This window comes from Haliotis rufescens, unplaced genomic scaffold, assembly GCF_023055435.1.
Source record: "Haliotis rufescens isolate VD_foot unplaced genomic scaffold, xgHalRufe1.0.p SCAF_24, whole genome shotgun sequence".
NCBI classification, from domain to species: domain Eukaryota; kingdom Metazoa; phylum Mollusca; class Gastropoda; order Lepetellida; family Haliotidae; genus Haliotis; species Haliotis rufescens.
Window position 1 is genome coordinate 8,119,258 of NW_025963935.1, and position 27,833 is coordinate 8,147,090.

The 27,833-nt window shown below is 45.8% G+C and overlaps 1 protein-coding gene across 1 annotated transcript in view; it reads left to right on the top strand.

Moving 5' to 3' along the window:
- The first annotated feature begins 318 nt into the window (after positions 1-318).
- LOC124128147 (scoloptoxin SSD14-like) overlaps positions 319-27,833 on the top strand; it is a 56,466-nt gene continuing 28,951 nt past the window's right edge. Inside the window, exons 1-2 of the mRNA XM_048402142.1 lie at positions 319-744; positions 11,695-11,871. Of these exons, the coding sequence (XP_048258099.1) occupies positions 392-744; positions 11,695-11,871 (530 nt within the window). The 5' untranslated portion in view covers positions 319-391. The remainder of the gene's footprint in view (positions 745-11,694; positions 11,872-27,833) is intronic.

The following is a 27,833-nucleotide window of genomic DNA, read 5'->3' on the forward strand; positions in this document are numbered from 1 at the left end:
TATTTATGAAATGATGTTTACTTCTGCCTTTCATAAACTTCATGTGAACGCAATGTAAATATACTTTTGCTTACATGAGTAAATATACTCCATGAGTAAATTTGCTTACATGAGTAAATTTTGTCCATGTGAATAGGGCTTTAACGCGCGACTTCAACCATATTCCGAACAACAGTATATTTCTTGCTAGACTGGTTCCCGGATCCTCCGCCTGGTGTCGCTGCACTTGTTCCGCTTTCCGTCCCAGTCTGTCGCAGGAACGAACGGGAACCAGTCTAATTTCTTGCCGCCGTCACGGAGTTTATTCAGTGCATGTCATTATCACGCAACAGCTGTTGTATATAGATAAACATTTTTTCATGTGTCTCTTGCTTGGAAGAAAAATAATGATATGTTGATTCTAAATATGTTGGTGTATACGTTGATAGAACAGTCGACCGTCGTTATTTATTTGTCATTAATGTCATTTCCCGGTTCTGTGATCATAACGTATGTTGTTAGGGATACATGTGAAAAAAGTTCAATCAGGGGACGTAACTCTCGATGCCTTCGATCATATGACAACAACATTTGCACGAGAGTGACGAATCACTTTTATCCTTTTGCGATAAGTCCGACGACAGCCAGTCCAGTATATCTGACCTACACGATGTCACGCACTTCGGCAGCAGAAGAGGAACCACTGATTGACGATGACAATGTACTGTCGACATGGGACCGCGACCGTCACAGGCGGAAACTGAGGTAAGCAAGACCAACCGAGTGTGGCATGCAGGTGCTCGCTGTGTGGCCACTTTGTGGGGTCTCGCATAACTGTGTTGGTTTTTTCAGTTTCGATAGTTTCCGTGTCAGATCGACTGAGACTTGAGATTAAGGCTCAAGTAAATAAACCATATATATTTCTACAAAAATAGTTGTTATCGTTATTAAAAATAGAGGTGCCGTTTTCGCCCGACACATAGTACCTGTTTTCGCCAAATGCGGTGCCGTTTTCTCCAGAGAAATCGGTGACGTTTTGCTGAGGTGCCGTTTTAGCCAGCACCCCTAAGAAGATCGATAATCGGAATTATGGAAAGAAATATTAACAATTATCGATATGAAATATTGTCATTGAAACCGGGACTGCTTCTTGACATGAAGGACAGATGCAGGTGTTGTTCGAAGTTATAGCCAAGTTTATTACTGATAAATGTTTTTAAACCCTGAAACAATTGTAAAACATTCATTACACAAAATATAAACATATGCTGACATCAAATATTTCATTACATTTGATGATACATACAAAATGCTATATATTCTAATTGATAAACTTACATCTCATCAAAACTTAATTAATCTTATATTATAAACCTACTTAACCCGCATATATACTTATATATGTGTATCATATAAATAGAGTAAGATAGACATGACATGATACATTTACTATGTGTACATACAATATACAATATATGAGAATATATATAAAACCTAGTAAACCCACAAAGTGTGTGGACCTGGGTTCATCAGTCCAGACACAGACCTCTGCTCGAGTAATACAGCTACATCTGCACGACAAATAAATGAATATATATGCACACTGTGCAGACCAATATGATAGCAGCAATATTACTACAAACCGATACATAGTGTTATTGCAGAGTAACTTAAAACATTTCTAAAATATAATAGTAAAACCCTGATCCATTCATACATCATACATTCATACATTACACATTCATATATACCAATATGTTACCTAGCAACACATATGTTTCACATTCTTACTTTCATACTTCATACTTTCATACATCAGCTTCACAGTGATTGAAGATTTAGTTAAATAGTATTTTAGGCCTAAACTTAGCACTTACTGAATTATTTACCTTACGTAAATAATAACACTTGTAATGCATACAGAAATACAACTAATTACTATGATCTGGCTAATATTTACAACATGACAAAAACAGCCAAATTATCAACAGCATAAACACAATATACCTACAAATCCTAGGAATACGCACAAACAATTAAATATCATCAAAAGACCAACCTTTAGATGTGAATTCCAAAGTCAATAAATCAAACACCACAATTAGTCCAAATTGTGGATTCCAAAATGTCCAATGCTATACATGTGTTTGACAGTAACATCAAATGTGATCTAAACTGTAGTAAAACTAAACCCTTCAAACTGGAGACAGTAAGCTAGAAAGTTAAACACAAAGGGGCTGTGAGGGGCGCGCTTGGGCAGGCTATTGTGTGATAGTGCACTAGGTGATTGAAGCTGTGGCAAAGTACTCATGCAGTAAGCTGAAACAGAGAATTAGGAGAGCTGAAGTGTGAAGTATATAATGTTTAAAACATATTTGACTGAATATTTAATTCAGTAAAAATCTAAACTAATAAAACTCTCAAAAATATATACAACTATCTGATCCTGTCACATCATCGATAATAGGCCTATTAACTTACATAAACTATTGTGATGAAATATAAGTTTAGTCTTACCGATACGGACTTGTAATTGTAAGTACTGTCAAGTGTCGAAGAATGAAAGCAACCGTTTTTTTCATATTTCTAATGTCCACATAGTAGTCTATTCTTAAGTGTGGCACTGCTCACCATTGGTATGAAATCTGTTGATTTGTTTCAAGACTTTCATGCCTATTTGCTTAAACGTCCTTCTCCGATATTTATTGATAATTTATTGATATTTAGTTACCTGTTATCTGTCTATAATCTTAATCGATAGCCAGCCCTGCTTGAGGCCAAACTTAAAGAACATGGGTTGTGACCAGAAAAAATGGAAAGTGGAAAAAATAACATCTTTGAAACTATCCTTCATTTTAAAGTTAATACGACTGCAAAGCAGAACATATCACATATCAAACAGTCGACTGTCGTTATTACTTTTCATTAATGTCATTTCACGGCTCTGCGATCATAACGTATGTAGTTAGGGATGTATGTGAAAAATGTTCGTTCAGGGGACGTAACTCTCGATGCCAGCGATCATAACATCTTTCGACTGCAAAGCATAACATATCTCCACATATGTCAAATTATTCGAAAGATCAAAGTATATTTTTTTTATTTATCTGAAATAGGCTTCTATCTGTTTTATTATATTTGTTTGCTAACCTATCAACAATGAATTTTCAGAAAACCAACCAATTACAGGCTCACAACTTTTGAGAAATACATTTTCAATCCAAATAGTTGGTGAATTTCTAGAAAAAAATGTTTGATAAATAGAAGGTACTGGCTAGCGAGGAGTTATCTCTGAGGACCAATCATCGCCAACTCCCTTTATCTTATTTTGCTTTTCCTCGCTTTCATTAGAAGAGAGAAATGTTTATCCAAAAAGGATGAACAAAACTGACTCCCATGAAGAAATTTTGAAAAACAGAACACCTTGCTACAATACAACTGAGAAAGAGACACACGAGATGTGTGACATGACTGATTCACGCCTTAAAAACATCCAGCAACACAATAATGATATGTTGATTTTGTTGGCTGCAGACTCTGTATACAGAGCTACAGATAGGCTGTATTTGTGTAAAATACCCCCCCAAAACATTTTAAAACTCAACTACTTTCAATTAACTTGCGTACAGAAATGTATGCATTAAATGAAAACCTCACATTATACAAACAGCACGGGTAAATACCCAATGAAGCTTTTCAACATGCGTACAAAGGAACTAATTTCCGAAACACAATTGCGAGCTAATTTCCTTTCCAAGTCAAGCCTCTATATTTAGAACAGTTATCATGGTTATGTACATCTGAAACATAATTTCATTTTTCTAAATCTTAAAATGTTTACTCTTTTTGGGAAATACCGTATTTGACTTAATAAGCGCCCAGGGCGCTCTCAAAATTAGAAATAGGGGGCTCTTATAAGAATATTATTTTAGTGGAAAGAGTTAAAAGATAAATTTCGTTGTTTGTGCTGACAGCCTGAAATGTTTATATACGACAGATATATTTTTCCTGAATTTAATTGCCCATAATTAAGTGTGCATATAACACACGAGTGCGTATTATACGTGAATAAATAAGTCTTGTGTACATCGATCAATCGGAATGGGTGCTAATTAGGATTGTTCATTGGCCAATATATTAGCAAATATGTGGGCGCTTATTAGAGCGGGGCGCTTATTACGTCGAATACGGTACCCAATAGGGTGATGAATAGATGAGTGAAAAATATTGGTTACCCAATGTAATAACCAAATTAAAATAGAAACCCTGGACTAAAAACTCAATGGCTCAAAATGTTATCTTTGTCTCTGGTGAATATCAATTATGATGTCATACCATTGTGTTACAACTGCTGCATCAGTGCATAGCCTGATGGTGTTATTCCATGGCACCAGCTGTCTCCGTATCATCTACTTTTAGTCTCCATCAGGATGTGGCTTTGTCATCTAACTCCATACCAGCAGCTGTGTTGATGTCTGTGTTAATGGCACCAGCTGTCTCCGTATCACAGGTTTTAGATTATAATGGTCACTTTACACCTGGGCTCACAGGTAGATCTCATACGTATTTTCAAATGCTGGCTTACAGTTTATCACATAACTCGCCTGTCTCACCTGCCTCACATTACTCGTGTCTCCCCTGCCTCACATTACTCCCCTGTCTCACCTGTCTCACATTACTCACCTGCCTCACATTACTCCCCTGTCTCACCTGCCTCACATTACTCACCTGCCTCACATTACTCACCTGTCTCACCTGCCTCACATTACTCACCTGCCTCACATTACTCCCCTGTCTCACATCACTCACCTGTCTCACCTCACTCACCTGTCTCACATTACTCACCTGCCTCACATTACTCACCTGTCTCACATTACTCACCTGCCTCACATTACTCACCTGCCTCACATTACTCACCTGTCTCACCTGTCTCACATTACTCACCTGCCTCACATTACTCACCTGCCTCACATTACTCCCCTGTCTCACATCACTCACCTGTCTCACCTCACTCACCTGTCTTACCTCACTCACCTGTCTCACATTACTCACCTGCCCCAAATTACTCACCTGCCCCACAAAACTCACCTGCCTCACATTACTCCCGTCTCACATCACTCACCTGTCTCACCTCACTCACCTGTCTCACATTACTCATCTGTCTCACCTGCCCGACATTACTCACCTGTCTCACCTGTCTCACATTACTCCCCTGTCTCACATTACTCCCCTGTCTCACATTACTCCCCTGTCTCACCTGCCCCACATTACTCACCTGTCTCACCTCACTCACCTGTCTCACATTACTCACCTGTCTCACATTACTCACCTGTCTCACCTGTCTCGCATCACTCACCCGTCTAACCTCACTCACATTTCTCACCACACTCACCTGTCTCACCTTACTCACCTGTCTCATCTGTCAAACCTTACTCACCTGTCTCACCTCAATCACCTTGTCTGTCTTGCGTCAGTTGTCTAACCTGCCTCACCTCACTCATCTGTCTCCCACCACTCACCTCTCTTCTGTCTCACCTCACTCTTCTCTCTCAACTCACCTGTCTCACACTACTCACCTGTCTCAACTCACTCTACTGTCTCACCTCACCTATCTCACCTCACTCTTCTGTCTCAACTCACTCTACTGTCTCACCTCACCTATCTCACCTCACTCTTCTGTCTCACCTCACTCTACTGTCTCACCTCACCTGTCTCAACTCACTCAACTGTCTCACCTCACCTATCTCACCTCACTCTTCTGTCTCAACTCACTCTACTGTCTCACCTCACCTATCTCACCTCACTCTTCTGTCTCACCTCACTCTACTGTCTCACCTCACCTATCTCACCTCACTCTTCTGTCTCAACTCACTCTACTGTCTCACCTCACCTATCTCACCTCAATCTTCTGTCTCAACTCACTCTACTGTCTCACCTCACCTATCTCACCTCACTCTTCTGTCTCACCTCACTCTACTGTCTCACCTCACCTGTCTCAACTCACTCTTCTGTCTCACCTCACCTATCTCAACTCACTCTTCTGTCTCACCTCACCTGTCTCAACTCACTCTTCTGTCTCACCTCACTCTTCTGTCTCACCTCACTCTACTGTCTCACCTCACTCTTCTGTCTCAACTCACTCTTCTCTCTCACCTCACCTGTCTCAACTCACTCTTCTGTCTCACCTCACTCTTCTGTCTCACCTCACCTGTCTCAACTCACTCTTCTGTCTCACCTCACCTATCTCACCTCACTCTTCTGTCTCACCTCACTCTTCTGTCTCACCTCACCTGTCTCAACTCACTCTACTGTCTCACCTCACCTATCTCACCTCACTCTTCTGTCTCACCTCACTCTACTGTCTCACCTCACCTGTCTCAACTCACTCTTCTGTCTCACCTCACTCTTCTGTCTCACCTCACCTGTCTCAACTCACTCTTCTGTCTCACCTCACCTATCTCACCTCACTCTTCTGTCTCAATTCACTCTACTGTCTCACCTCACCTATCTCACCTCACTCTTCTGTCTCACCTCACTCTTCTGTCTCACCTCACTCTACTGTCTCACCTCACCTGTCTCAACTCACTCTTCTGTCTCACCTCACCTGTCTCAACTCACTCTTCTGTCTCACCTCACCTGTCTCAACTCACTCTACTGTCTCACCTCACCTGTCTCACCTCACTCTTCTGTCTCAACTCACTCTACTGTCTCACCTCACCTATCTCACCTCACTCTTCTGTCTCACCTCACTCTACTGTCTCACCTCACCTGTCTCAACTCACTCTTCTGTCTCACCTCACCTATCTCAACTCACTCTTCTGTCTCACCTCACTCTTCTGTCTCACCTCACTCTACTGTCTCACCTCACCTGTCTCAACTCACTCTTCTGTCTCACCTCACCTATCTCAACTCACTCTTCTGTCTCACCTCACTCTTCTGTCTCACCTCACTCTACTGTCTCACCTCACCTGTCTCAACTCACTCTTCTGTCTCACCTCACCTGTCTCAAGTCACTCTTCTGTCTCACCTCACTCTTCTGTCTCACCTCACCTGTCTCAACTCACTCTTCTGTCTCACCTCACTCTTCTGTCTCAACTCACCTGTCTCACTACTCACCTGTCTCACACTACTCACCTGTCCTCACTCTTCTGTCTCACCTCACTCTGCTGTCTCAACTCACCTGTCTCACACTACTCACCTGTCTCACCCATCTCACATTACTGACCTGTCTCATATTACCTGCTTAGACAATAGTCAGCCCCGCGTCTGCTGCGAATGAATTCCCAATTTATATTGAAAATTTCCCAATTCCTCAGAATTTACGAAAGTAAGAATGTTAAAATAATCGATGTTTGAACAATATCTCAATTTCATCCCAGTTTGTTTGCCAAGGGCACATAGTTGGGAATCCTAAATCAATCCCTGGTGTGACAGTCGCCATGTGCCACACACAGAACATGCTACACACAGACAGCATGCTGTCCCACAGAGACCATGCTGCTTCCCCAGTTCACAGGACGCTGGCTACCTCACCTCAATACTTGACACAGATGGCCATGCATGGTAGACTGGCTAACAGTAATCATATAGCTGTGTGATCCTGTCATACATAATGTATTGTAACCTCAAACAGACGGGATAATCGAAGCATATTCATTTCTGAGGCTCATGTGGATAAAAAGGCTGGCTGTGTGAATGAAACACACGCCACAACCATCAGTGAACTGTGGAGACTGGGATAGGGACGGACTGAGGACATCTCATCTGTGGAGACTGGGATAGGGTCGGACTGAGGACATCTCATCTGTGGAGACTGGGATAGGGACGGACTGAGGACATCTCATCTGTGGAGACTGGGATAGGGACGGACGGAAGACATCTCATCCGTGGAGACTGGGATAGGGTCGGACGGAAGACATCTCATCTGTGGAGACTGGGATAGGGACGGAGTGAGGACATCTCATCTGTGGAGACTGGGATAGGGACGAACGGAAGACATCTCATCTGTGGAGACTGGGATAGGGACGGACGGAAGACATCTCATCTGTGGAGACTGGGATAGGGACGAACGGAAGACATCTCATCTGTGGAGACTGGGATAGGGACGGACGGAAGACATCTCATCTGTGGAGACTGGGATAGGGACGGACGGAAGACATCTCATCTGTGGAGACTGGGATAGGGACGAACGGAAGACATCTCATCTGTGGAGACTGGGATAGGGTCGGACGGAAGACATCTCATCTGTGGAGACTGGGATAGGGACGGACGGAAGACATCTCATCTGTGGAGACTGGGATAGGGTCGGACTGAGGACATCTCATCTGTGGAGACTGGGATAGGGACGGACGGAAGACATCTCATCTGTGGAGACTGGGATAGGGTTGGACGGAAGACATCTCATCTGTGGAGACTGGGATAGGGACGGACTGAGGACATCTCATCTGTGGAGACTGGGATAGGGGCGGACTGAGGACGTCTCATCTGTGAAGACTGGGATAGGGACGGACGGAAGACATCTCATCTGTGGAGACTGGGATAGGGACGGACTGAGGACATCTCATCTGCGGAGACTGGGATAGAATTGGACACAAGACATCCATTAGTATAGTCTACGAGAACAGACATGGTTTGGGCAAGGAGACTGAACTCGACAGATCCTCTGATATCTCCAGCCCCGTCACCTGTGTCTTGGAGGTATGTACCCCCAGTTTCCTGTGTCTTGGAGGTATGTCCCCCCATTTCCTGTGTCTTGGAGGTATGTACCCCCCAACACCTGTGTCTTGGAGGTATGTACCCCCAGTTTCCTGTGTCTTGGAGGTATGTCCCCCCATTTCCTGTGCCTTGGAGGTATGTACCACCCAACACCTGTGTCTTGGAGGTATGTACCCCCAACACCTGTGTCTTGGAGGTATGTACCCCCCATCATCTGTGTCTTGGAGGTATGTACCCCCCATCACCTGTGTCTTGGAGGTATGTACCCCCCATCACATGTGTCTTGGAGGTATGTACCCCCCATCACCTGTGTCATGGAGGTATTTCCCCCTCCCCCCCATCTCCTGTGTCTTGGAGGTATGTACCCCCCATCATCTGTGTCTTGGAGGTATGTACCCCCCATCACCTGTGTCTTGGAGGTATGTACCCCCCATCACATGTGTCTTGGAGGTATGTACCCCCCATCACCTGTGTCATGGAGGTATTTCCCCCTCCCCCCCATCTCCTGTGTCTTGGAGGTATGTCCCCCCATCTCCTGTGTCTTGGAGGTATGTCCCCCCATTTCCTGTGTCTTGGAGGTATGTCCCCCCCCCATCACCTGTGTCTTGGAGGTATGTACCCCCCATCACATGTGTCTTGGAGGTATGTACCCCCCATCACATGTGTCTTGGAGGTATGTACCCCCCAACACCTGTGTCTTGGAGGTATGTACCCCCCAACACCTGTGTCTTGGAGGTATGTACCCCCCAACACCTGTGTCTTGGAGGTATGTACCCCCCATCACATGTGTCTTGGAGGTATGTACCCCCCATCACCTGTGTCTTGGAGGTATGTACCCCCCATCACCTGTGTCTTGGAGGTATGTACCCCCCATCACCTGTGTCTTGGAGGTATGTACCCCCCATCACCTGTGTCTTGGAGGTATGTCCCCCTGTCTCCTGTGTTTCTGAGATATGTCATCCCTTATCTCCTGTGTTTCTGAGATATGTTCCCCCCCCCGTCTCCATTGTAGCTGGTTGTTGTCGGAACACCCAACGTTACCATTGTAGCTGGTTGTTGTCGGAACACCCAACATTACCATTGTAGCTGGTTGTTGTCAGAATACCCAACATTACCATTGTAGTTGGTTGTTGTCGGAACACCCAACGTTACCATTGTAGTTGGTTGTTGTCGGAACACCCAACGTTACCATTGTAGCTCGTTGTTGTCAGGACATCCAACGTTACCATTGTAGCTAGTTGTTGTCGGAACACCCAATGTTACCATTGTAGCTGGTTGTTGTCAGGACATCCAACGTTACCATTGTAGCTGGTTGTTAACAGAACATCCAACGTTACCATTGTAGCTGGTTGTTGTCGGAACACCCAACGTTACCATTGTAGCTGGTTGTTGTCGGAACACCCAACGTTACCATTGTAGCTGGTTGTTGTCGGAACACCCAACGTTACCATTGTAGCTGGTTGTTAACAGAACACCCAATGTTACCATTGTAGCTGGTTGTTGTCGGAACACCCAACGTTACCATTGTAGCTGGTTGTTAACAGAACATCCAACGTTACCATTGTAGCTGGTTGTTGTCGGAACACCCAACGTTACCATTGTAGTTGGTTGTTGTCGGAACACCCAACGTTACCATTGTAGCTCGTTGTTGTCAGGACATCCAACGTTACCATTGTAGCTAGTTGTTGTCGGAACACCCAATGTTACCATTGTAGCTGGTTGTTGTCAGGACATCCAACGTTACCATTGTAGCTGGTTGTTAACAGAACATCCAACGTTACCATTGTAGCTGGTTGTTGTCGGAACACCCAACGTTACCATTGTAGCTGGTTGTTGTCGGAACACCCAATGTTACCATTGTAGCTGGTTGTTGTCAGAACACCCAACGTTACCATTGTAGCTGGTTGTTAACAGAACATCCAACGTTACCATTGTAGCTGGTTGTTGTCGGAACACCCAACGTTACCATTGTAACTGGTTGTTGTCGGAACACCCAACGTTACCATTGTAGCTCGTTGTTGTCAGAACACCCAACGTTACCATTGTAGTTGGTTGTTGTCGGAACACCCAACGTTACCGTTGTAGCTGGTTGTTGTCAGAACACCCAACGTTACCATTGTAGCTGGTTGTTGTCGGAACACCTAACGTTACCGTTGTAGCTGGTTGTCGGAACACCCAACGTTACTGTTGTAGCTGGTTGTTGTCGGAACACCCAACGTTACCGTTGTAGCAGGTTGTTGTCGGAACACCCAATGTTACCATTGTAGCTGGTTGTTGTCAGAACACCCAACGTTACCATTGTAGTTGGTTGTTGTCGGAACACCCAACGTTACCATTGTAGCTGGTTGTTGTCAGAACACCCAACGTTACCATTGTAGCTGGTTGTTGTCAGAACACCCAACGTTACCATTGTAGCTGGTTGTTGTCGGAACACCCAATGTTACTATTGTAGCTGGTTGTTGTCGGAACACCCAACGTTACCGTTGTAGCTGGTTGTCAGAACACCCAACGTTACCATTGTAGTTGGTTGTTGTCGGAACACCCAACGTTACCGTTGTAGCTGGTTGTTGTCGGAACACCCAACGTTACCATTGTAGCTGGTTGTTGGAACTACCAACGTTACCATTGTAGCTGGTTGTTGTCAGAACACCCAACGTTACCATTGTAGCTGGTTGTTGTCAGAACACCCAACGTTACCATTGTAGCTGGTTGTTGTCGGAACACCCAACGTTACCATTGTAGCTGGTTGTTGTCAGAACACCCAACGTTACCATTGTAGCTGGTTGTTGGAACACCCAACGTTACTGTTGTAGCTAGTTGTTGTCGGAACACCCAACGTTACCATTGTAGTTGGTTGTTGTCGGAACACATAGTTACGATTGAAACTTTCTATACAAGATTTGAGGTTCTAAGTTGCCTTAGTGGAATGGTGAAGTCCATGAAACTGTAACATTATGATGGTTATCTGGAGTGTGTAACCATGGAAACTTCCTGTTTCAGAGCAAGGTTTTGCTTTGCCCTCGTCATTGGCATCTTTGTCCTCGCTGTCCTCATCGTGGGTCTGTACTTCATCACGACGCTTCCCTCCCGCGACACTCGGGGTAGCGGCTCCAAGCTCGGCAAGTACCCCCACGCAGCCGTCGCCTCCGATGTGGGGATCTGTTCCGATATAGGCAGGTGTGTAGCCATAGCAACCAGGTGTCTATCCATAGGAACCAAGTGTGTACATGGCTGTGTGTGATGTGGTGTGTACATGGCTGTGTGTGATGTAGTGTGATGTGGTGTGTACATGGCTGTGTGTGATGTGGTGTGTACATGGCTGTGTGTGATGTAGTGTGATGTGGTGTGTACATGGCTGTGTGTGATGCGGTGTGTACATGGCTGTGTGTGATGTGTATACATGGCTGTGTGTGATGTGGTGTGTACATGGCTGTGTGTGATGTGGTGTGTACATGGCTGTGTGTGATGTGGTGTGTACATGGCTGTGTGTGATGTAGTGTCATGTGGTGTGTACATGGCTGTGTGTGATGCGGTGTGTACTTGGCTGTGTGTGATGTGGTGTGTACATGGCTGTGTGTGATGTGGTGTGTACATGTCTGTGTGTGATGCGGTGTGTACATGGCTGTGTGTGATGCAGTGTGTACATGGGTGTGTGTGATGTGGTGTGTACAAGGCTGTGTGTGATGCAGTGTGTACATGGGTGTGTGTGATGTGGTGTGTACAAGGCTGTGTGTGATGTGGTGTGTACATGGCTGTGTGTGAGGTAGTGTGTACATGGCTGTGTGTACATGGCTGTATGTGATGCAGTGTGTACATGGCTGTGTGTGATGTAGTGTGTACATGGCTGTGTGTGATGTGGTGTGTACATGGCTGTGTGTGATGTGGTGTGTACATGACTGTGTGTGATGTGGTGTGTACATGACTGTGTGTGATGTGGTGTGTACATGGCTGTGTGTGATGTGGTGTGTACATGACTGTGTGTGATGTGGTGTGTACATGACTGTGTGTGATGTGGTGTGTACATGGCTGTGTGTGATGTGGTTTGTACATGGCTGTGTGTGAGGTAGTGTGTACATGGCTGTGTGTGATGTAGTGTGTACATGACTGTGTGTGATGTGTGTACATGGCTGTGTGTGATGTGGTGTGTACATGGCTGTGTGTGATGTGGTGTGTACATGGCTGTGTGTGAGGTAGTGTGTACATGGCTGTGTGTGATGCGATGTGTACATGGCTGTATGTGATGTGGTGTGTACATGGCTGTGTATACATGGCTGTGTGTGATGTAGTGTGTACATGGGTGTGTGTGATGTAGTGTGTACATGGCTGTGTGTGATGTAGTGTGTACATGGCTGTGTGTGATGTAGTGTGTACATGGCTGTGTGTGATGTGGTGTGTACATGGCTGTGTGTGATGTAGTGTGTACATGGCTGTGTGTGATGTAGTGTGTACATGGCTGTGTGTGATGTGGTGTGTACATGGCTGTGTGTGATGTGGTGTGTACATGGCTGTGTGTGATGTAGTGTGTACATGGCTGTGTGTGATGTAGTGTGTACATGGCTGTGTGTGATGTGGTGTGTACATGGCTGTGTGTGATGTAGTGTGTACATGGCTGTGTGTGATGTAGTGTGTACATGGCTGTGTGTGATGTAGTGTGTACATGGCTGTATGTGATGTGGTGTGTACATGGCTGTGTGTGATGTAGTGTGTACATGGCTGTGTGTACATGGCTGTGTGTGATGTAGTGTGTACATGGCTGTATGTGATGTGGGGTGTACATGGCTGTGTGTGATGTAGTGTGTACATGGCTGTGTGTGATGTAGTGTGTACATGGCTGTGTGTGATGTAGTGTGTACATGGCTGTGTGTGATGTGTGTACATGACTGTGTGTGATGTGTGTACAAGACTGTGTGTGATGTAGTGTGTACATGACTGTGTGTGATGCGGTGTGTACATGGCTGTGTGTGATGTAGTGTGTACATGGCTGTGTGTGATGTGTGTACAAGACTGTGTGTGATGTGGTGTGTACATGGCTGTGTGTGATGTGGTGTGTACATGGCTGTGTGTGATGCGGTGTGTACATGACTGTGTGTGATGTGTGTACATGGCTGTGTGTGATGTAGTGTATACATGGCTGTGTGTGATGTGGTGTGTACATGGCTGTGTGTGATGTGGTGTGTACATGGCTGTGTGTGATGTGGTGTGTACATGGCTGTGTGTGATGTGGTGTGTACATGGCTGTGTGTGATGTTGGGTGTACATGGCTGTGTGTGATGTGGTGTGTACATGGCTGTGTGTGATGTGGTGTGTACATGGTTGTGTGTGATGTAGTGTGTACATGGCTGTGTGTGATGTGGTGTGTACATGGCTGTGTGTGATGTGGTGTGTACATGGCTGTGTGTGATGTAGTGTATACATGGCTGTGTGTGATGTGGTGTGTACATGACTGTGTGTGATGTGGTGTGTACATGGTTGTGTGTGATGTTGTGTATACATGGCTGTGTGTGATGTGGTGTGTACATGGCTGTGTGTGATGTAGTGTGTACATGACTGTGTGTGATGTAGTGTGTACATGGCTGTGTGTGATGTAGTGTATACATGGCTGTGTGTGATGTAGTGTGTACATGACTGTGTGTGATGTAGTGTGTACATGGCTGTGTGTGATGTGGTGTGTACATGGCTGTGTGTGATGTGGTGTGTACATGGCTGTGTGTGATGTAGTGTGTACATGACTGTGTGTGATGTAGTGTGTACATGGCTGTGTGTGATGTAGTGTGTACATGACTGTGTGTGATGTGGTGTGTACATGGCTGTGTGTGATGTGGTGTGTACATGGCTGTGTGTGATGTAGTGTATACATGACTGTGTGTGATGTAGTGTGTACATGGCTGTGTGTGATGTTGTGTGTACATGGCTGTGTGTGATGTAGTGTATACATGGCTGTGTGTGATGTAGTGTGTACATGGCTGTGTGTGATGTAGTGTGTACATGACTGTGTGTGATGTGGTGTGTACATGGCTGTGTGTGATGTGGTGTGTACATGGCTGTATGTGATGTAGTGTATACATGGCTGTGTGTGATGTGGTGTGTACATGGCTGTGTGTGATGTGGTGTGTACATGGCTGTGTGTGATGTAGTGTGTACATGGCTGTGTGTGATGTGGTGTGTACATGGCTGTGTGTGATGTGGTGTGTACATGGCTGTGTGTGATGTGGTGTGTACATGGCTGTGTGTGATGTGGTGTGTACATGGCTGTGTGTGATGTAGTGTGTACATGGCTGTGTGTGATGTAGTGTGTACATGGCTGTGTGTGATGTAGTGTGTACATGGCTGTGTGTGATGTGGTGTGTACATGGCTGTGTGTGATGTGGTGTGTACATGGCTGTGTGTGATGTAGTGTATACATGGCTGTGTGTGATGTTGTGTGTACATGACTGTGTGTGATGTAGTGTGATGTGGTGTGTACATGGCTGTGTGTGATGTAGTGTGATGTGGTGTGTACATGGCTGTGTGTGATGTAGTGTGATGTGGTGTGTACATGGCTGTGTGTGATGTAGTGTGATGTGGTGTGTACATGACTGTGTGTGATGTAGTGTGATGTGGTGTGTACATGGCTGTGTGTGATGCGGTGTGTACATGACTGTGTGTGATGTGTGTACATGGCTGTGTGTGATGTAGTGTATACATGGCTGTGTGTGATGTAGTGTATACATGGCTGTGTGTGATGTTGTGTGTACATGGCTGTGTGTGATGTGGTGTGTACATGGCTGTATGTGATGTAGTGTATACATGGCTGTGTGTGATGTGTGTACATGGCTGTGTGTGATGTAGTGTGTACATGGCTGTGTGTGATGTGGTGTATACATGGCTGTGTGTGATGTTGTGTGTACATGGCTGTGTGTGATGTGTGTACATGGCTGTGTGTGATGTAGTGTGTACATGGCTGTGTGTGATGTGGTGTGTACATGGCTGTATGTGATGTAGTGTATACATGGCTGTATGTGATGTGTGTACATGGCTGTGTGTGATGTAGTGTATACATGGCTGTGTGTGATGTAGTGTGTACATGACTGTGTGTGATGTGTGTACATGGCTGTGTGTGATGTAGTGTGTACATGGCTGTGTGTGATGCAGTGTGTACATGGCTGTGTGTGATGTAGTGTGTACATGACTGTGTGTGATGTAGTGTGTACATGGCTGTGTGTGATGTAGTGTGTACATGACTGTGTGTGATGTAGTGTGTACATGGCTGTGTGTGATGTGGTGTGTACATGGCTGTGTGTGATGTAGTGTGTACATGACTGTGTGTGATGTGGTGTGTACATGGCTGTGTGTGATGCGGTGTGTACATGGCTGTATGTGATGTGGTGTGTACATGGCTGTGTGTGATGTAGTGTATACATGACTGTGTGTGATGTAGTGTGTACATGGCTGTGTGTGATGTAGTGTGTACATGACTGTGTGTGATGTGGTGTGTACATGGCTGTGTGTGATGTAGTGGGTACATGACTGTGTGTGATGTGGTGTGTACATGGCTGTGTGTGATGCGGTGTGTACATGGCTGTATGTAATGTGGTGTGTACATGGCTGTGTGTGATGTTGTGTGTACATGACTGTGTGTGATGTGTTGTGTACATGGCTGTGTGTGATGTGTTGTGTACATGGCTGTGTGTGATGTGGTGTGTACATGGCTGTGTGTGATGTAGTGTATACATGGCTGTGTGTGATGTGGTGTATACATGGCTGTGTGTGATGTAGTGTATACATGGCTGTGTGTGATGTAGTGTATACATGGCTGTGTGTGATGCAGTGTATACATGACTGTGTGTGATGCAGTGTATACATGGCTGTGTGTGATGTAGTGTATACATGGCTGTGTGTGATGTGTTGTGTACATGGCTGTGTGTGATGTGTTGTGTACATGGCTGTGTGTGATGTGGTGTGTACATGGCTGTGTGTGATGTAGTGTATACATGGCTGTGTGTGATGTGGTGTATACATGGCTGTGTGTGATGCAGTGTATACATGACTGTGTGTGATGCAGTGTGTACATGGCTGTGTGTGATGCCGTGTGTACATGACTGTGTGTGATGCAGTGTATACATGACTGTGTGTGATGCAGTGTATACATGACTGTGTGTGATGTGGTGTGTACATGGCTGTGTGTGATGTGGTGTGTACATGGCTGTGTGTGATGCAGTGTGTACATGACTGTGTGTGATGTGGTGTGTACATGACTGTGTGTGATGTAGTGTGTACATGACTGTGTGTGATGTGGTGTGTACATGACTGTGTGTGATGTGGTGTGTACATGACTGTGTGTGATGCAGTGTATACATGGCTGTGTGTGATGTGGTGTGTACATGGCTGTGTGTGATGCAGTGTGTACATGGCTGTGTGTGATGTAGTGTGTACATGGCTGTGTGTGATGCAGTGTATACATGGCTGTGTGTGATGTAGTGTGTACATGGCTGTGTGTGATGTGGTGTGTACATGGCTGTGTGTGATGTAGTGTGTACATGGCTGTGTGTGATGTGGTGTGTACATGGCTGTGTGTGATGCAGTGTATACATGGCTGTGTGTGATGTAGTGTGTACATGGCTGTGTGTGATGTAGTGTGTACATGGCTGTGTGTGATGTGGTGTGTACATGACTGTGTGTGATGCAGTGTATACATGGCTGTGTGTGATGTAGTGTGTACATGGCTGTGTGTGATGCAGTGTGTACATGACTGTGTGTGATGCAGTGTGTACATGGCTGTGTGTGATGTAGTGTGTACATGACTGTGTGTGATGCAGTGTGTACATGGCTGTGTGTGATGTAGTGTGTACATGGCTGTGTGTGATGTAGTGTGTACATGGCTGTGTGTTATGCAGTGTGTACATGGCTGTGTGTGATGTAGTGTATACATGGCTGTGTGTGATGTAGTGTATACATGGCTGTGTGTGATGCAGTGTGTACATGGCTGTGTGTGATGCGGTGTGTACTTGGCTGTGTGTGATGTAGTGTGTACATGACTGTGTGTGATGTAGTGTATACATGACTGTGTGTGATGTAGTGTATACATGGCTGTGTGTGATGCAGTGTGTACATGACTGTGTGTGATGCAGTGTGTACATGGCTGTGTGTGATGTAGTGTGTACATGACTGTGTGTGATGCAGTGTGTACATGGCTGTGTGTGATGTGTGTACATGACTGTGTGTGATGCAGTGTATACATGACTGTGTGTGATGTAGTGTGTACATGGCTGTGTGTGATGTAGTGTGTACATGGCTGTGTGTGATGTGGTGTGTACATGGCTGTGTGTGATGCAGTGTGTACATGGCTGTGTGTGATGCAGTGTGTACATGGCTGTGTGTGATGTAGTGTGTACATGGCTGTGTGTGATGTAGTGTGTACATGGCTGTGTGTGATGTAGTGTGTACATGGCTGTGTGTGATGTAGTGTGTACATGGCTGTGTGTGATGTAGTGTGTACATGGCTGTGTGTGATGTAGTGTATACATGGCTGTGTGTGATGTGTGTACATGGCTGTGTGTGATGTGGTGTGTACATGGCTGTGTGTGATGTGGTGTGTACATGGCTGTGTGTACATGGCTGTGTGTGATGTAGTGTGTACATGGCTGTGTGTGATGTGGTGTGTACATGGCTGTGTGTACATGGCTGTGTGTGATGTAGTGTGTACATGGCTGTATGTGATGTGGTGTGTACATGGCTGTATGTGATGTGGTGTATACATGGCTGTGTGTACATGGCTGTGTGTGATGTGGTGTGTACATGGCTGTGTGTACATGGCTGTGTGTGATGTAGTGTATACATGGCTGTGTGTGATGTAGTGTATACATGGCTGTATGTGATGCAGTGTGTACATGGCTGTGTGTGATGTGGTGTGTACATGGCTGTGTGTGATGTAGTGTATACATGGCTGTGTGTGATGTGGTGTATACATGGCTGTGTGTGATGTTGTGTGTACATGGCTGTATGTGATGCGGTGTGTACATGTCTGTGTGTACATGGGTGTGTGTGATGTGGTGTGTACATGGCTGTGTGTGATGTTGTGTGTACATGGCTGTATGTGATGCGGTGTGTACATGTCTGTGTGTACATGGCTGTGTGTGATGCGGTGTGTACATGGCTGTGTGTGATGCGGTGTGTACATGGCTGTGTGTGATGTGGTGTGTACATGGCTGTGTGTGATGTGGTGTGTACATGGCTGTGTGTGATGTAGTGTATACATGGCTGTGTGTGATGCGGTGTGTACATGGCTGTGTGTGATGTAGTGTGTACATGGCTGTGTGTGATGCAGTGTGTACATGGCTGTGTGTGATGTAGTGTATACATGGCTGTGTGTGATGTAGTGTGTACATGGCTGTGTGTGATGTGGTGTGTACATGGCTGTGTGTGATGTAGTGTATACATGGCTGTGTGTGATGTAGTGTGTACATGGCTGTGTGTGATGTGGTGTGTACATGGCTGTGTGTGATGTAGTGTGTACATGGCTGTGTGTGATGTAGTGTGTATATGGCTGTGTGTGATGTAGTGTGTACATGGCTGTGTGTGATGTGTGTACATGGCTGTGTGTGATGTAGTGTGTACATGGCTGTGTGTGATGCAGTGTGTACATGGCTGTGTGTGATGTTGGGTGTACATGGCTGTGTGTGATGTAGTGTGTACATGGCTGTGTGTGATGTGGTGTGTACATGGCTGTGTGTGATGTGGTATGTACATGGCTGTGTGTGATGTGGTGTGTACATGACTGTGTGTGATGCAGTGTATACATGGCTGTGTGTGATGCAGTGTATACATGGCTGTGTGTGATGTGGTGTGTACATGGCTGTGTGTGATGCCGTGTGTACATGACTGTGTGTGATGCAGTGTATACATGGCTGTGTGTGATGTGGTGTGTACATGGCTGTGTGTGATGCAGTGTATACATGACTGTGTGTGATGCAGTGTGTACATGACTGTGTGTGATGTGGTGTGTACATGGCTGTGTGTGATGTGGTGTGTACATGACTGTGTGTGATGCAGTGTATACATGGCTGTGTGTGATGCAGTGTATACATGGCTGTGTGTGATGTGGTGTGTACATGGCTGTGTGTGATGCCGTGTGTACATGACTGTGTGTGATGCAGTGTATACATGGCTGTGTGTGATGTGGTGTGTACATGGCTGTGTGTGATGTGGTGTGTACATGACTGTGTGTGATGCAGTGTATACATGGCTGTGTGTGATGCAGTGTATACATGGCTGTGTGTGATGTGGTGTGTACATGGCTGTGTGTGATGCAGTGTGTACATGACTGTGTGTGATGCCGTGTGTACATGACTGTGTGTGATGCAGTGTATACATGACTGTGTGTGATGTAGTGTATACATGGCTGTGTGTGATGTGGTGTGTACATGACTGTGTGTGATGCAGTGTGTACATGACTGTGTGTGATGTGGTGTGTACATGGCTGTGTGTGATGTAGTGTGTACATGACTGTATGTGATGCAGTGTGTACATGACTGTGTGTGATGCAGTGTATACATGGCTGTGTGTGATGTGGTGTGTACATGACTGTGTGTGATGCAGTGTGTACATGACTGTGTGTGATGCAGTGTATACATGGCTGTGTGTGATGTAGTGTGTACATGGCTGTGTGTGATGCAGTGTATACATGACTGTGTGTGATGCAGTGTGTACATGGCTGTGTGTGATGTAGTGTGTACATGGCTGTGTGTGATGTGGTGTGTACATGGCTGTGTGTGATGTGGTGTGTACATGACTGTGTGTGATGTGGTGTATACATGGCTGTGTGTGATGTAGTGTGTACATGACTGTGTGTGATGTAGTGTGTACATGGCTGTGTGTGATGTAGTGTGTACATGGCTGTGTGTGATGCAGTGTGTACATGACTGTGTGTGATGCAGTGTATACATGGCTGTGTGTGATGTAGTGTGTACATGACTGTGTGTGATGTAGTGTGTACATGACTGTATGTGATGCAGTGTGTACATGACTGTGTGTGATGCAGTGTATACATGGCTGTGTGTGATGTAGTGTGTACATGACTGTGTGTGATGTAGTGTGTACATGGCTGTCTGTGATGCAGTGTGTACATGGCTGTGTGTGATGTAGTGTGTACATGGCTGTGTGTGATGCGGTGTGTACATGGCTGTGTGTGATGTGGTGTGTACATGGCTGTGTGTGATGTAGTGTGTACATGGCTGTGTGTGATGTGGTGTGTACATGGCTGTGTGTGATGTAGTGTGATGTGGTGTGTACATGGCTGTGTGTGATGCGGTGTGTACTTGGCTGTGTGTGATGCAGTGTGTACATGGCTGTGTGTGATGTGGTGTGTACATGGCTGTGTGTGATGTGGTGTGTACATGGCTGTGTGTGATGTAGTGTGTACATGACTGTGTGTGATGTGGTGTGTACATGGCTGTGTGTGATGTAGTGTGTACATGACTGTGTGTGATGTAGTGTGTACATGACTGTGTGTGATGTGGTGTGTACATGACTGTGTGTGATGCAGTGTATACATGGCTGTGTGTGATGTAGTGTGTACATGGCTGTGTGTGATGCAGTGTGTACATGGCTGTGTGTGATGCAGTGTGTACATGGCTGTGTGTGATGTGGTGTGTACATGACTGTGTGTGATGCAGTGTATACATGGCTGTGTGTGATGTGGTGTGTACATGACTGTGTGTGATGCAGTGTGTACATGGCTGTGTGTGATGCAGTGTATACATGGCTGTGTGTGATGTAGTGTGTACATGGCTGTGTGTGATGCAGTGTGTACATGGCTGTGTGTGATGCAGTGTGTACATGGCTGTGTGTGATGCGGTGTGTACTTGGCTGTGTGTGATGCAGTGTGTACATGACTGTGTGTGATGCAGTGTGTACATGACTGTGTGTGATGTAGTGTGTACATGGCTGTGTGTGATGTAGTGTGTACATGACTGTGTGTGATGTAGTGTGTACATGGCTGTGTGTGATGTGGTGTGTACATGGCTGTGTGTGATGTGGTGTGTACATGACTGTGTGTGATGTAGTGTGTACATGGCTGTGTGTGATGCAGTGTATACATGGCTGTGTGTGATGTAGTGTGTACATGGCTGTGTGTGATGCAGTGTGTACATGGCTGTGTGTGATGCAGTGTGTACATGGCTGTGTGTGATGCGGTGTGTACTTGGCTGTGTGTGATGCAGTGTGTACATGGCTGTGTGTGATGTGGTGTGTACATGGCTGTGTGTGATGTGGTGTGTACATGGCTGTGTGTGATGCGGTGTGTACTTGGCTGTGTGTGATGCAGTGTGTACATGACTGTGTGTGATGCAGTGTGTACATGGCTGTGTGTGATGCAGTGTATACATGGCTGTGTGTGATGTAGTGTGTACATGACTGTGTGTGATGCAGTGTGTACATGGCTGTGTGTGATGCAGTGTGTACATGGCTGTGTGTGATGCGGTGTGTACTTGGCTGTGTGTGATGCAGTGTGTACATGGCTGTGTGTGATGTGGTGTGTACATGGCTGTGTGTGATGTGGTGTGTACATGGCTGTGTGTGATGCGGTGTGTACTTGGCTGTGTGTGATGCAGTGTGTACATGGCTGTGTGTGATGCAGTGTGTACATGACTGTGTGTGATGCAGTGTGTACATGACTGTGTGTGATGCAGTGTATACATGACTGTGTGTGATGCAGTGTGTACATGGCTGTGTGTGATGCAGTGTGTACATGGCTGTGTGTGATGCAGTGTATACATGACTGTGTGTGATGCAGTGTGTACATGACTGTGTGTGATGTGGTGTGTACATGGCTGTGTGTGATGTGGTGTGTACATGGCTGTGTGTGATGTGGTGTGTACATGGCTGTGTGTGATGTGGTATGTACATGGCTGTGTGTGATGTAGTGTGTACATGGATGTGTGTGATGCAGTGTGTACATGGCTGTGTGTGATGTGTGTACATGGCTGTTTGTGATGCAGTGTATACATGACTGTGTGTGATGCAGTGTGTACATGACTGTGTGTGATGCAGTGTGTACATGACTGTGTGTGATGCAGTGTATACATGACTGTGTGTGATGCAGTGTGTACATGACTGTGTGTGATGCAGTGTGTACATGACTGTGTGTGATGCAGTGTATACATGACTGTGTGTGATGCAGTGTGTACATGGCTGTGTGTGATGTGGTGTGTACATGGCTGTGTGTGATGTGGTGCTTACATGGCTGTGTGTGATGTGGTGTGTACATGGCTGTGTGTGATGCAGTGTATACATGACTGTGTGTGATGCAGTGTATACATGGCTGTGTGTGATGTAGTGTATACATGGCTGTGTGTGATGTGTTGTGTACATGGCTGTGTGTGATGTGTTGTGTACATGGCTGTGTGTGATGTGGTGTATACATGGCTGTGTGTGATGTGGTGTATACATGGCTGTGTGTGATGCAGTGTATACATGACTGTGTGTGATGCAGTGTATACATGACTGTGTGTGATGCAGTGTATACATGACTGTGTGTGATGCAGTGTATACATGACTGTGTGTGATGTGGTGTGTACATGGCTGTGTGTGATGCAGTGTGTACATGGCTGTGTGTGATGTGGTGTGTACATGGCTGTGTGTGATGTAGTGTATACATGGCTGTGTGTGATGCAGTGTATACATGACTGTGTGTGATGCAGTGTATACATGACTGTGTGTGATGCGGTGTGTACATGGCTGTGTGTGATGTGGTGTGTACATGGCTGTGTGTGATGTGGTGTGTACATGGCTGTGTGTGATGCAGTGTGTACATGACTGTGTGTGATGTGGTGTGTACATGACTGTGTGTGATGCAGTGTGTACATGACTGTGTGTGATGCAGTGTATACATGGCTGTGTGTGATGTGGTGTGTACATGGCTGTGTGTGATGCAGTGTGTACATGGCTGTGTGTGATGTAGTGTGTACATGGCTGTGTGTGATGCAGTGTATACATGGCTGTGTGTGATGTAGTGTGTACATGGCTGTGTGTGATGTGGTGTGTACATGGCTGTGTGTGATGTAGTGTGTACATGGCTGTGTGTGATGTGGTGTGTACATGGCTGTGTGTGATGCAGTGTATACATGGCTGTGTGTGATGTAGTGTGTACATGGCTGTGTGTGATGTAGTGTGTACATGGCTGTGTGTGATGTGGTGTGTACATGACTGTGTGTGATGCAGTGTATACATGGCTGTGTGTGATGTAGTGTGTACATGGCTGTGTGTGATGTAGTGTATACATGGCTGTGTGTGATGCGGTGTGTACATGGCTGTGTGTGATGCAGTGTGTACATGGCTGTGTGTGATGTAGTGTGTACATGGCTGTGTGTGATGCAGTGTGTACATGGCTGTGTGTGATGTAGTGTATACATGGCTGTGTGTGATGTAGTGTATACATGGCTGTGTGTGATGCAGTGTATACATGACTGTGTGTGATGTGTGTACATGGCTGTGTGTGATGCGGTGTATACATGACTGTGTGATGTAGTGTGTACATGGCTGTGTGTGATGCGGTGTGTACTTGGCTGTGTGTGATGTAGTGTGTACATGACTGTGTGTGATGTAGTGTATACATGACTGTGTGTGATGTAGTGTGTACATGACTGTGTGTGATGCAGTGTATACATGACTGTGTGTGATGTAGTGTGTACATGGCTGTGTGTGATGTAGTGTGTACATGGCTGTGTGTGATGTGGTGTGTACATGGCTGTGTGTGATGCAGTGTGTACATGGCTGTGTGTGATGTGGTGTGTACATGACTGTGTGTGATGCAGTGTATACATGGCTGTGTGTGATGCAGTGTATACATGACTGTGTGATGTAGTGTGTACATGGCTGTGTGTGATGCGGTGTGTACTTGGCTGTGTGTGATGTAGTGTGTACATGACTGTGTGTGATGTAGTGTATACATGACTGTGTGTGATGTAGTGTGTACATGACTGTGTGTGATGCAGTGTATACATGACTGTGTGTGATGTAGTGTGTACATGGCTGTGTGTGATGTGGTGTGTACATGGCTGTGTGTGATGCAGTGTGTACATGGCTGTGTGTGATGTGGTGTGTACATGACTGTGTGTGATGCAGTGTATACATGGCTGTGTGTGATGTGGTGTGTACATGACTGTGTGTGATGCAGTGTGTACATGGCTGTGTGTGATGCAGTGTATACATGGCTGTGTGTGATGTAGTGTGTACATGGCTGTGTGTGATGCAGTGTGTACATGGCTGTGTGTGATGCAGTGTGTACATGGCTGTGTGTGATGCGGTGTGTACTTGGCTGTGTGTGATGCAGTGTGTACATGACTGTGTGTGATGCAGTGTGTACATGACTGTGTGTGATGTAGTGTGTACATGGCTGTGTGTGATGTAGTGTGTACATGACTGTGTGTGATGTAGTGTGTACATGGCTGTGTGTGATGTGGTGTGTACATGGCTGTGTGTGATGTGGTGTGTACATGACTGTGTGTGATGTAGTGTGTACATGGCTGTGTGTGATGCAGTGTATACATGGCTGTGTGTGATGTAGTGTGTACATGGCTGTGTGTGATGCAGTGTGTACATGGCTGTGTGTGATGCAGTGTGTACATGGCTGTGTGTGATGCGGTGTGTACTTGGCTGTGTGTGATGCAGTGTGTACATGGCTGTGTGTGATGTGGTGTGTACATGGCTGTGTGTGATGTGGTGTGTACATGGCTGTGTGTGATGCGGTGTGTACTTGGCTGTGTGTGATGCAGTGTGTACATGACTGTGTGTGATGCAGTGTGTACATGGCTGTGTGTGATGCAGTGTATACATGGCTGTGTGTGATGTAGTGTGTACATGGCTGTGTGTGATGCAGTGTGTACATGGCTGTGTGTGATGCAGTGTGTACATGGCTGTGTGTGATGCGGTGTGTACTTGGCTGTGTGTGATGCAGTGTGTACATGGCTGTGTGTGATGTGGTGTGTACATGGCTGTGTGTGATGTGGTGTGTACATGGCTGTGTGTGATGCGGTGTGTACTTGGCTGTGTGTGATGCAGTGTGTACATGGCTGTGTGTGATGCAGTGTGTACATGACTGTGTGTGATGCAGTGTGTACATGACTGTGTGTGATGCAGTGTATACATGACTGTGTGTGATGCAGTGTGTACATGGCTGTGTGTGATGCAGTGTGTACATGGCTGTGTGTGATGCAGTGTATACATGACTGTGTGTGATGCAGTGTGTACATGACTGTGTGTGATGTGGTGTGTACATGGCTGTGTGTGATGTGGTGTGTACATGGCTGTGTGTGATGTGGTGTGTACATGGCTGTGTGTGATGTGGTATGTACATGGCTGTGTGTGATGTAGTGTGTACATGGATGTGTGTGATGCAGTGTGTACATGGCTGTGTGTGATGTGTGTACATGGCTGTTTGTGATGCAGTGTATACATGACTGTGTGTGATGCAGTGTGTACATGACTGTGTGTGATGCAGTGTGTACATGACTGTGTGTGATGCAGTGTATACATGACTGTGTGTGATGCAGTGTGTACATGACTGTGTGTGATGCAGTGTGTACATGACTGTGTGTGATGCAGTGTATACATGACTGTGTGTGATGCAGTGTGTACATGGCTGTGTGTGATGTGGTGTGTACATGGCTGTGTGTGATGTGGTGCTTACATGGCTGTGTGTGATGTGGTGTGTACATGGCTGTGTGTGATGCAGTGTATACATGACTGTGTGTGATGCAGTGTATACATGGCTGTGTGTGATGTAGTGTATACATGGCTGTGTGTGATGTGTTGTGTACATGGCTGTGTGTGATGTGTTGTGTACATGGCTGTGTGTGATGTGGTGTATACATGGCTGTGTGTGATGTGGTGTATACATGGCTGTGTGTGATGCAGTGTATACATGACTGTGTGTGATGCAGTGTATACATGACTGTGTGTGATGCAGTGTATACATGACTGTGTGTGATGCAGTGTATACATGACTGTGTGTGATGTGGTGTGTACATGGCTGTGTGTGATGCAGTGTGTACATGGCTGTGTGTGATGTGGTGTGTACATGGCTGTGTGTGATGTAGTGTATACATGGCTGTGTGTGATGCAGTGTATACATGACTGTGTGTGATGCAGTGTATACATGACTGTGTGTGATGCGGTGTGTACATGGCTGTGTGTGATGTGGTGTGTACATGGCTGTGTGTGATGTGGTGTGTACATGGCTGTGTGTGATGCAGTGTGTACATGACTGTGTGTGATGTGGTGTGTACATGACTGTGTGTGATGCAGTGTGTACATGACTGTGTGTGATGCAGTGTATACATGGCTGTGTGTGATGTGGTGTGTACATGGCTGTGTGTGATGCAGTGTGTACATGGCTGTGTGTGATGTAGTGTGTACATGGCTGTGTGTGATGCAGTGTATACATGGCTGTGTGTGATGTAGTGTGTACATGGCTGTGTGTGATGTGGTGTGTACATGGCTGTGTGTGATGTAGTGTGTACATGGCTGTGTGTGATGTGGTGTGTACATGGCTGTGTGTGATGCAGTGTATACATGGCTGTGTGTGATGTAGTGTGTACATGGCTGTGTGTGATGTAGTGTGTACATGGCTGTGTGTGATGTGGTGTGTACATGACTGTGTGTGATGCAGTGTATACATGGCTGTGTGTGATGTAGTGTGTACATGGCTGTGTGTGATGTAGTGTATACATGGCTGTGTGTGATGCGGTGTGTACATGGCTGTGTGTGATGCAGTGTGTACATGGCTGTGTGTGATGTAGTGTGTACATGGCTGTGTGTGATGCAGTGTGTACATGGCTGTGTGTGATGTAGTGTATACATGGCTGTGTGTGATGTAGTGTATACATGGCTGTGTGTGATGCAGTGTGTACATGGCTGTGTGTGATGCGGTGTGTACTTGGCTGTGTGTGATGTAGTGTGTACATGACTGTGTGTGATGTAGTGTATACATGACTGTGTGTGATGTAGTGTGTACATGACTGTGTGTGATGCAGTGTATACATGACTGTGTGTGATGTAGTGTGTACATGGCTGTGTGTGATGTAGTGTGTACATGGCTGTGTGTGATGTGGTGTGTACATGGCTGTGTGTGATGCAGTGTGTACATGGCTGTGTGTGATGCAGTG